The sequence below is a fragment of the Bison bison genome, unplaced genomic scaffold, assembly GCF_000754665.1.
Source record: "Bison bison bison isolate TAMUID 2011002044 unplaced genomic scaffold, Bison_UMD1.0 scf7180017864068, whole genome shotgun sequence".
NCBI classification, from domain to species: domain Eukaryota; kingdom Metazoa; phylum Chordata; class Mammalia; order Artiodactyla; family Bovidae; genus Bison; species Bison bison.
In genome coordinates this window covers 3,326,725-3,338,161 of record NW_011494640.1, presented here as the reverse complement: position 1 = coordinate 3,338,161, position 11,437 = coordinate 3,326,725, and the positions used below count along the sequence as shown (strand labels likewise).

Sequence of the window (11,437 nt, the reverse complement as noted above, 5' to 3'; positions counted from 1 at the left end):
TAGGGTTTTTTTTTTTTTTTTTTAATGCAAAAAAGTGCAGTTTGTAGGCCACTGGTTGCCTGTTTGGTCTCTATATGGTTCACCACTTGGCTCCTAAGGACATGTGGACATGTTTCGGTTTGCCAGAGTCCTACAAGTCCAGTGTCTGGACTTGAGTATTCTAGTCTAATCTGATGGGCTCAGATTGCAGAGGAGTTCTAGTCTCCTTTTCTGTATGGCCTTCATGTGTAATCTAATCCACCCCCACACCCCCCTCCTTCCCCCCGACTCCCATCAAGTCAGTAGGTGCCATTGCTATCAATCCTGTTCAAATGTAAAACCGTTAAGATGCTTTCTAAGTATTGCAGTCCCTACTGGGTTGAGCTTGGTTTTCAAATCCAGGTGCCAGATTTTATTTTGTCCCTGTTCTCTTTGTTAGCTTTAGCCCATTCTTACCTACTATCTGAACCACTTATTTGGCACTTATTTGCCTTGTATTGCCTTGATTTTAGAAATCCGTGTGTTAAACTTGTTTCTTTTCTGCCCGCATTTCCTGATACTGGACATGTGAAGGTGGATTAGCCCAATTTCCTACCTGCAGTGAATTGTCCAGTCAGAGTATGAGGACATACCTGGGGAGAAGCTTGGTGAGCTGATCAGGCACCACTCAGCATGGATAGCTTCAGATGCTAATTGCCTGCCTGAGTCTAAGGAGCACTGATATTTCCACCTGGATAGTATCTTTGCTCAGATCCAGCATCCAGCTGGGAAGAGTAGCCTCTGAAGATAGGATGTGAATGACTTGCCTTAAATGTTGTCCCAGAGTGCAGAGCTCCACCCTCAAGAAATAACAACATTAGATGAAGGTCCCTTAAGGTTTCCAGTTACTGTTTTAGAAGGGAGTTGGGAGCTGAGGACCGGGGTCACAGTAGCATTGTTTCTTCTCTGACATAATTATTCTTGTTATTATTTTTCTGTTTCCCGGTAGTGGTTAGCAGCAAAAGCACTAAAAAGAAAGAAACTTACATGCTTTGCTTGGAGCTAGCAAAATGTGAGGTGCTAGAGCAACTGTGCCCTTTTTCAACCAAGATTGAAGGGAAAGGACCCCAGATGGTATAGTGGGAAGTTGGGGGCTGAGAAGAGAGAAATGGTTTGAGTCCCTGGGATATGCCCTAAAGAAGAGAATTAGGAGCTATCTTGGACCTAAGCAATAAGAAAAAAGAAACAAAGACTCATGAAATATTTGTAATCAGGAGACAAAAAAACTGACAGTATAGCTAGGACAAGTAAAACATTGATATGGGGATGTTTAGAAGAAGGGGTCCCAACCCAGCCTAGAGAGAGATCAGGGAATATTTTTAAGAGAAAGTGGCCCTTAGTCTGGGTCCTAAAGGACAAGTTAAGGAGGGGAAGAGGAGCTCCTTGAAAGACCAGATGATGAACACAACAGAGGCGTGAAGCTGGGGACTGCAGTGGGTTGGTACTACTGGACGGAAAGGAGGGAAAAGACTGTGTGTCAGGTATTCATAGCATCTGATACACACAGTGTGCTGGTAATATTGTGGGACTTGGATGCTAGGACAGGCCCCGCTTCAAAAGGAAACCCTGCGGACTCAAATTTCATAATGGGGAAGGAGTTATTGTAAGCACCATTAGGTCTCCCAGGCGTCCAGGGAAGCCAAAGAGATGGCAGCATCACGAAAAACCCCATTCTCCTCTCTGCTCATCTGCTCCATCCCCTTTGCCCCTCCTGGCCTTCTCTGCTTTTGCTTATTGTCTTTATTCCCTCATGGCTTTTCTTACATGCAGCTCATGTGACTGACTGCACCAGCTCCTGAATCTGTAAGGTCTTTCACCTCCTGGATGAAGACCTGAGGAGGAGTCAGGAAGGCACTGAGGCGTAGGTTATTGGACAGGCTGGGCTACCAGTGCCCTTTATCGTCCTGCCTTGGCCAGGGAGGGGCTGGGGCTGGGCATGGCACAGTGCACGATCTCAGGAGTATATCCTACAGCCAGGGCTGTGAAATGGGCAGAGTGGGCACCCCAACACATGTGTAGTTTGTCCACTCTAAGGTTTGAATTAAGATACGTACTTTTTTTTAGACATATTCCTAATGCCCTCTTAACAGACTACAGTGTAGCGTCAACTAACTTTTAAATGCACTGAGAAACCAAACAATCTGTGTGACTCCATTTCTTGTGATACTTGCTTTATTGCTGTGATGTGGAATCAAACCCACAATAGCTCTGAGGTATTCCTGTGTCTGAGTTACAGTTTGACCGCTTCTAGTAACTATCCTGAGAATTGTGAAATTCTGTGTGACTGGGTAGGGCCAGAAAAGTGATTTCAGAAAAGATCCGTAAGTTGATGGTCCAGCTCTAGACTGAACAGAATTTTTACTATCTTTGTGAATTCACCTTCCATTTATCTTTTTGTCTAGATCCAGTGAATTTTAGGTTCACTGAGAGCCCTAGTATTTTGTTTTGGAGGGTGACAGAATATGCTCAGGGGTAGATTTTCTTTGCCACTAGTTTATTTAACACCGGTCCACTGTGGGAGTTACAGTAATTTCATAAGCCAGTAACATGCTGATGCTAGTAAAGAAATAACATAACATATTCCAAACCAGTGGTAGATTACTCACAGTATTGTTCCAGGCACAGGGAGATGAAAGGAATACAGTCCAAATTTAGTCCCAGGTGTACCTTTATATGAATTGGCACTGGGTGAGAAGACTTTGCCAATCAGGAACTGAAGTTCAGCTACCAGCTCAAAAATACAAGTCAGTTGTTGCTAGAAAACTCCAGCACTGGTGGTTATGGGCAGGCTGATCTTTGCAGGGCCGCTAAACATTTTGTCACCACTGCTAAAGGAGTCAGCTTTACCACAGCAGAGCTAATGTCCCTTCTCTTCAGAGACAGCTGCAGGGTTTGACACCACTGCCCACCAAAGAGTTGGCTTGGTCACTGCAGAAGCAAGTGGCTCACAATCTTCGGAGAGCAAGGTCAGCAAAGGACAGCTTTGCTCAGATGGAGACTTGGATATTCCTTACACAACACTCAGTATTTATAGTCTAAATGTCCCCTCACCATGCTCCCTTCTTTATCTGTTTTTGCTGATAAGCTCCCAGCAGGAGCTACTCGCCTACTGACCTGTTAATGTGTATGAATGACTACACATAATATCCTGATAGACTTCATTCGTTCAAGCTGGATATAGAAAAAGGCAGAGATCAAATTGCCAGCATCCATTGGATCATAGAAAAGGCAAGAGAGTTCCAGAAAAACATCTACTTCTGCTTTATTGACTATGCCAAAGGCTTCAACTGTGTGGATCACAACAAACTGTGGAAAATTCTTCAAGAGATGGAAATACTAGACCACCTTACCTGCCTCCTGAGAAATCTGTATGCAAGTCAAGAAGCAACAGTTAGGGCTGGACATGGAACAACAGACTGGTTCCAAATTGGGAAAGCAGTACATCAAGGCTGTATATTGTCACCCTGCCTATTAAACTTGTATGCAGAGTACATCATGTGAAATGCCAGGCTGGATGAAGCACAAGCTGGAATCAAGATTGCCAAGAAAAATATCAATAGCCTCAGATATGCAGATGACACCACCCTTATGGAAGAAGGCAAAGAAGAACTAAAGAGCCTCTTGATGAAAGTGAAAGAGGAAAGTGAAAAAGCGGGCTTAAAGCTCATCATTCAAAAAAGGAAGATAATGGCATCTGGTCTCATCACGTCATGGCAAATAGATGGGAAACAATGGAAACAGTGACACTTTATTTTCCTGGACTCCAAAATCACTGCAGATTGTGACTGCCGCCATGAAATTAAAAGACTTTGCTGCTTGGAAGAAAAGCTATGACCAACCTAGACAGCATATTAAAACACAGAGATGTTACTTTGTGATGAAGGTCCGTCTAATCAAAGCTTTGGTTTTTCCAATAGTCATCTATGGACATGAGAGTTGGACCATAAGGAACGCTGAGCACCGAAGAACTGATGCTTTTGAACTGTGGTGTTGGAGAAGACTCTTGAGAGTCTCTTGGACTGCAAAGAGATCCAACCAGTCACTCCTAAAGGAAATCAGTCCTGAATATTCATTGGAAGGACTGATGCTGAAGCTGAAGCTTTAATACTTTGGCCACCTGATGGGAAGAACTGACTTATTGGAAAAGACCCTGATGCTGGGAAAGATTGAAGGCAGGAGGAGAAGGGGACGACAGAGGATGAGATGGTTGGATGGCATCACTGACCTGATGGACATGAGTTTGAGCAAGCTCTGGGAGTTGGTGATGGACAGGGAAACTGGCATGGGGTTGCAAAGAGTCGGACACAACTGAGTGACACAACTGAACTGACACTTCATTGTTATCTCAAAACAGCATCTTCATTTAAGTCATAAATAAGTGAGTTTGAAGTCATAGCAAACCAATACACAGCGCTGAGGGTAGTTTCACTGCTCCTGAAAGGTGGCACCTGATGTACTTTTGACTGAACTTACAAGACAAGAAGACATTTCTTCCTTCCTTTCATTTCTTTTTCATTTAACATCACTCCAGCATCATGTCATCGTTGCTGAAGATACAAAGGTTAATAAGACACCAATCTAGGGCCCCCTCTATCTAGTAGGAAAAACAGATGTGGGAGGAATGGTGCCTTAGGCTGAGGGGTGGTGTTTGCATATAGCACAGATGTGGAAATCTGGGTTGCTTTGGGAGGCAGAGAGGGAAAGGGGATGCCAGTTGACAGTCGAGTTGTAGAGGATCTTACATTTCCTTGTATTATATCCTGCATGGTGGGCATGGAAGGGCACAGGACAGTGGAGAGTTCTAAGCTTGGAAATTAAATGACTAGCAGTAGCAGCGGGGAATGGTAGGAAAGATAGTTAGAAGTGGCAGGATAGAAAGGGAAGTTTCTCAAGTTCATTTGAAATGCCAAAACAGTTATATAATCCAGAAATTCTCCTCGTTATTGACTATTTTTGGCATAGAAAACAACCCCTTACACTGTTTACCTCTTGCTTTTTTGTGCAGACTTTTAGAAAACTAGAATATGGTGCTTTCTGTAATTCACAAATTAGCTGATGGGCATTTTCATTTTTGCTTAATCCTCCCAGTTGCCTTTCTGCTTCCTTTTCTTTCTTTCATGGGCACCTCATTGCCTATGACTTGAGTGACTTCTGATTGGTTACATGGTGGTTCATCTGACCTGGTAGCCTTGTTAGATAAGCAAGAATCAGCTCAGTCATGGGGTACTGTTGTTTTGCCTTCCCATTCAGATTGAAAGATGATGACAGTGGGGACCATGATCAGAATGAAGAAAACAGCACACAGAAAGATGGTGAGAAGGAAAAAACGGAACGAGACAAGAGTCAGAGCAGCAGCAAGAGGAAGGTGAGTTCTGTATTGTGCAGATGTCGTTGCCTTTGGACTGGGGACTTGGTGATCTTGTGAAATCTGAAGGATGCTGGATGCACTTGATGACACCCTGTTTTGTAGTGTCTGATTTTGTTCTCTAAAAAGATTGTTGCATCACTGGAGTTCATCTTGGGACTTTGAAGGTTCCCCTTGCCACAGGATCTTGAGTTCTTGCCTTGCTTTCCAACATTCTCCTAGCCTGAGGTGGGGAGATTAATCCTGGAATTTAGCAAGGGTGTTAGTTGCTTCAGAAGCTGCTGTTCCGTATTTCAGTCCTGCCCATCACTTAGAATGTTCAACTCTTTAGTCGGTAATAATTCAGGCTGAAAGTGACTTGGAAGAGAGGAATTTTAGCGAACGAGAGATAGATCTCTCAGTTTCTTTCTTGAAATATTAAAGCAATTACTAATTCATTTATTGCACAATATTTACTACATTCCAAATACAGGCATTTTACATGCTAGAAGGACACAGGTGAGTGAGCCTGAATCAAGGCACTTACATTTAACAGTAGCAGTAATCCTAGGAGCTGTCATTTTTTGAGTACTTCCTATGTGTCAGGCATGGTGCTAAGCACTTCACAGCTGTTAATTTGATCCTCTCAGCAGCCCCATGAGGGTGGTCATTATTGTTTTCCCTATTTTACAGATAAGGAACTGAGGCACAAACTGGTTAAGCAACTTGCCCAGTGTCATGAGCCAGTAAGTGATAGGGTGTCATAGAGGAGGCAGTGTTTGGCCTGGGAATATGTTGAGATGAGATAAAAGCATAATACTCATGGTAGGAGGTAGAAAGTTACGAAAGCATTAAGAACACAGAAAGTGTTACAGGAACTTAGAGTTAACCACTAATTTACCATGTAAGTGGAATCTTGAGCCCATTGCAGGTAATTGAGGATGTATCCTTTTTAATGGAGGTGGTAAGGGGTAACACTGGGAAATGTTTTCTCAGTCTCAGAGCATGTGGAAAATGCCCAGATTAACACGCCTCCTTTGATTCACAGGCTGTCGTCCCTGGGCCGGCCGAGCATCCACTGCAGTATAACTACACTTTTTGGTACTCCAGGAGAACCCCCGGCCGTCCCACCAGCTCACAGAGCTATGAACAGAATATCAAACAGATTGGCACCTTTGCCTCTGTGAGTACTGGGTGGTTTAACATAGTAAGCTTTGGTAGTACATTCTTGTCTGTATTTACATTTTTGTGTTTATCTACCCTCCTGGTAACCTACATAGGACTCTGGTTTCCTTAGTTGACTGACCTGAGTCTGTAAAGCTAAATTGGTTCATTCTTCTATTTCTCATTATATATCCGTAGGCAACATATGTCAGAATCAATAAGTGCATAAATCGTGGAATTGATCAGATGGGGACAGTACAAAAACACTGGTTTGTTTAAGTAGGTATTTATGGAGTCCTTTCTGTGTGCAAAGTGTTATGGGAGATACAAAATTTTATAGTACGTGGTGTCCTCATGAAGCTTGTCAGTAAAATTGAGAATAAAATTTAAAAGTTTTTGTTTTAATAACCTCACATCGGGTTTCAGATATGTCAGTGATTACACATAAACTAGCGTCTTTGTTCTGTGTTCAGAAGGAAAAGCAAGTCTCTGTTTTTTTGTGGGCACTGTCAGTACAGTGAGCCCACGCACTGTCTCATCTTCCTCACAGAAAACTAGAGTTGTAAACCGTGAGAGGCTTGTCTGCGACTAAAGCCAGTCTTGTTTGGTGAAGATTGTTATGTATTTCGTACAGTTGATCTGCGGGCAGAATCAAATGCAGGATTCGTTATTTTCTTGAAGTTATTAAGGTATTCGTTCTGTTTAAAATGCAGACACTGGAAAAGGAAACAATAATAGACAGTAAACTTTAAAATAAATTAGTAAAGAGGAAGGACACACAATAATAGTCACTTATATAGTTTCCTTTGATCGTTATGATAGCCCTATGAGGTCAGTGATGTTATCCATATTTTACAAATGAGAAAAATGAGACTTGGGTTAAGTATCTGATCTGAAGTCTCAAGTCAGTTATAATTGACTAGATTAAGTGGAGGAACCAGTATTGAGACTCAGGTTGGGTAGGCTGTAAAAACCACCTTCCAAAGCCTACATTCTTTCAGTCTTCTGTATACCCAAATGCATGCCAGGATGCTCCAGTTTTTCAAAGTGTTTGTTTACCAGACAGGCTATATTTATTAAACAGATGCATATATAATGATAATCATATCATCTGATTATGTTGAGTTGATATTTCAGCCACAGGCAAAGATCTTGTATTAGTTGGCCTGTGCTCTCTTATTACTGTTAAATTAAGACTTTTTTGAATTATTAGAAGTAGCTGTGCACGGGTACATATTTGGTTCAAGAAAAGTTTGTTGAATGAATTTGGGGCATAATAGTGTTCTAAAATGACTGAAAAAACCTTGCCCTTAGGGAAATAAGACATGCCCAGGAATTTCTAATACAGGGAAGCAGTTTAGGAGGTGCATAAATAGCTAGAGTGCTCTTGCAGTTCAGAGTAAAGGGATTCATTTCAGCCTGGAGAAGCCTCTTTGGGAAGGAGATGGGTTTAAGATTGAATTCAGAAAATTTGAACAAGTGATGAAAGGAAGGAATTCTTGGAAGAGAGAACAATAGAATTAAAAAAACTATCCATGTCATCCTAACATTCCTGAATCCACAAAAATTTTGATAGCTTGCTAGACATTTCAGGTAAAATGGCAGCCATAGTGTTATGAACAACTGGTTAAGCACTTAGGATCAGAGAAGAAACTGAACTCTGGGGAATCAGCTTTCATTCAGGATTTTGTTCAATTATTTTAGCATAATTATAACTACTTCTAGCATTTTTCTTTCCCGCTTAAAAAAAATATGTGTGAATTTTCCCAGCTTGTACAAGGAGAGTTTTTGTTTTCTTTGGGCATATATGCTAAGTTGAACAGTTCGATCATCAGCATCATCTTGGGTTAATGCTGCTTTATACTCACCAGTGTCATGTAAGTCGAGGCATTGGGAAGTGTCCCACAATATTCCTCACAGAAAAGTAGTTACATTTTGAAACTAATGATGCTAAAGTATTTCCCACTAGTCCTCTGTCCTAGTATTTGACACTATTTAAAAGTTCTTGAGGTGACTAAGAAAACTATATCTTGAAATGAAAAAAGCGTTGGACTCGGGGATCACAAGTGTCATTCATTCTGCTGCTTGACTGTGAGCTGGGGCAAGTTCTGAAACCGTTTTCTCAATTATAAAGCAAAGAAAGTAGTCGAGATGATTTCTAAAGTCTTTTCTGCATTCCATGTTCTGAATCTAAACATTGATTTTTTGGTTTCAGTTGAAAGTTTTAAAAATGCAAGTTGCCTTAAGAGAATGAAAAAAAAAAGTTTTAATACTATTTCTCAACCTGCCTATTATTTTATCTCTGTTGTGATTTGGGTATAGAATTCTGGCCATAAGATTGTAGAGAATGGCTCTCAGATTGGTGGAGACCAAACTGTTAATAAAGCAGTGCTCCACTGGAGGATTGGGGGTGATTGGTATGCTCTGTCCCCACCACTTCCATCAAGTCCTTATTCACAGTGAGCTACAGTTTCTAGAAGGCGAACTTCATTTCTTTGCACTGTGTTAGAGTGGGGAAAAGATTATTGCTCGTTGTATGCATAGGACCATTCACTGACCCAGATCCCTGGGTATCATTAAGCATGGCACTCGCTGAGGTGAAATACTGTGATGAAGTCCTGCAGATGGCTTTGTTCCTAATTTCCTTGTAACATGAGATGTTTCCCGTGTTTCTGTGCTCTAGAGGATTGAGAGGCACAGCCATTTCACACAGTCTAGGGTTTCTCCTCAGTTGCTATCCACATCCGGGAGTGTGACCTGAATCTCTGTCTGCATGGTACCTGTTTTTACCTGCACATTATGGAATCTTGCTTCATGTTTATTTAGAGCGTCTTCAGCAGTTTCTTGGCAAATACCAGCTGTTTTCTTCAGACTGTTACACATTTTTTCTTTACTTGTAAAGTGTGCACTTGACTGCCCAGTACTTTGTAGGTGCTCTCTGTGAATTGCAGAGGAATAGGAAAGTAATCAAGGGCTTCCCAATTGGGAAGCGCCACTAGGCGCTAGTGGTGAAGAACCCGCCTGCCAATGCAGGAGATGTCAGAGATGTTAATTCGATCCCTGGGGTGGGAAGATTCCCTAGAGGAAGGCATGGCAACTCACTCTAGTATTCTTGTCCTGGACAATCCCATGGACAGAAGAACCTGGTGGGCTACAGTCTGTAACGTCCCAGAGAGTTGACCACAACTTGAGTGAGTTAGCATGAACGCATGCTTATGGACAGGGAAGTAATTTCTTATCACATCACTAGTGAGAAAAACAGAAATAGTGTGATAAATATAAATAAGCATACATTTTATAGAGAAATATGTATATTTTCTAACAGGACTGTGAAGGAGGAGTAAAGAGAAATTTTATAGCTAAGAAGAGAGAATTAAACCCTGAGTGAGGAAGCTAAGGCCTGCTTGGTTTTTGGACCATCTGGGCCTTAGCAAGGGCACCATGGTATGGAGTAGTGCCTGTGGTTGATTCTGTCACTTAATGCTCAATAACTATTTCTATAGAAATAAAGTGTACTTTAGTGTAGCTAATGCTGTATTTTGGCAGTAAACCTCTGATCAGGAAGTGCCCAAACTTGCAGTTATAAATAAGTCTTGGGCATGTACTATAGAGCACAATGACTAGTTAATTCACAATGTTAATAATACTGTATTTTTTTTTTAAGTGATTTGGTTCAAGCTGAGGTTATGTGGCCCTGAATATACCTCAAACCTAAGTGGTTTTTATTGTGTAAAACAAAGTCCTACAGCATGTGGTGATTCTCCTGCGGCTTCCACAGGAGGATGCGTATTGACATTTTACCAACTAAGGCTCCTGGCTGAGGCTGGGCAATTCTCGCCTAAAGAGTTTATTCTTGTGTCAACAGTATGACATTATTCTTTTATCAAAACAGATAGTCTGCTTCCCTTCTAGATGTTGTTCTTCCCCCACAATCCCCAGAATGAACACCTGTCCTCCAAAAAGTAGAGCCTCTAGCAGAGTGTCTTCCGTGGTTATGCTCTTCTCTTAAATCTCACATTCACCCAAAGAAAAAGAAGGCGCCTCTCTTGACTCTGCTGTCTTCTCTCTGCAGGTGGAGCAGTTCTGGAGGTTTTACAGCCACATGGTGCGTCCCGGGGACTTGACAGGCCACAGCGACTTCCATCTCTTCAAAGAAGGAATTAAACCCATGTGGGAGGTGAGAACTGAGAGCCTTAGACTGTTTTTCTGAGGAAGTTTTCTGTCTTTCGGGGGGTTTTTGTTTGTTTGGTTTGGGGGTTAGTGCCAGGTGTTGGTTAAAGTCTTCTTTGAAAGCTGCATAACAGTTTGGTACATCCTTGGAAATGGGAACTCTAGGAAAAAGCCCCGGTTCCATTGTTCGTGTGGATGGTTTTCAAAGGTTGTTTTCTCACTAACATGGTGTTAGAGCAACATTGAAGGATTTTTTTTGGGGGGGGGATTACTCTTCCCATAGATGGGGAAACAGTGGAAACAGTGTCAGACTTTATTTTTTTGGGCTCCAAAATCACTCCAGATGGTGACTGCAGCCATGAAATTAAAAGACACTTACTCCTTGGAAGAAAAGTTATGACCAACCTAGATAGCATATTCAAAAGCAGAGACATTACTTTGCCAACAAAGGTCTGTCTAGTCAAGGCTATGGTTTTTCCAGTGGTCATGTTTGGATGTGACAGTTGGACTGTGAAGAAAGCTGAGCGCCGAAGAATTGATGCTTTTGAACTGTGGTGTTGGAGAAGTCTCTTGAGAATCCCTTGAACTGCAAGGAGATGCAACCAGTCCATTCTGAAGGAGATCAGCCCTGGGATTTCTTTGGAAGAACTGATGCTGAAGCTGAAACTCCAGGACTTGGGCCACCTCATGCGAAGAGTTGGCTCATTGGAAAAGACTCTGATGCTGGGAGGGGTTGGGGGC

The 11,437-nt window shown here is 42.0% G+C and overlaps 1 protein-coding gene across 3 annotated transcripts in view; it reads left to right on the top strand.

The window, feature by feature from the left end:
* The window catches only part of EIF4E2 (eukaryotic translation initiation factor 4E family member 2), a 31,587-nt gene that overhangs the window by 3,562 nt on the left and 16,588 nt on the right, over positions 1-11,437 (top strand). For all 3 annotated transcript variants that reach the window (XM_010836952.1, XM_010836951.1, XM_010836950.1), the window contains exons 2-4: positions 5,269-5,383; positions 6,411-6,545; positions 10,599-10,703. In XM_010836952.1, coding sequence (XP_010835254.1) covers positions 5,269-5,383; positions 6,411-6,545; positions 10,599-10,703 — 355 coding nt within the window. The remainder of the gene's footprint in view (positions 1-5,268; positions 5,384-6,410; positions 6,546-10,598; positions 10,704-11,437) is intronic.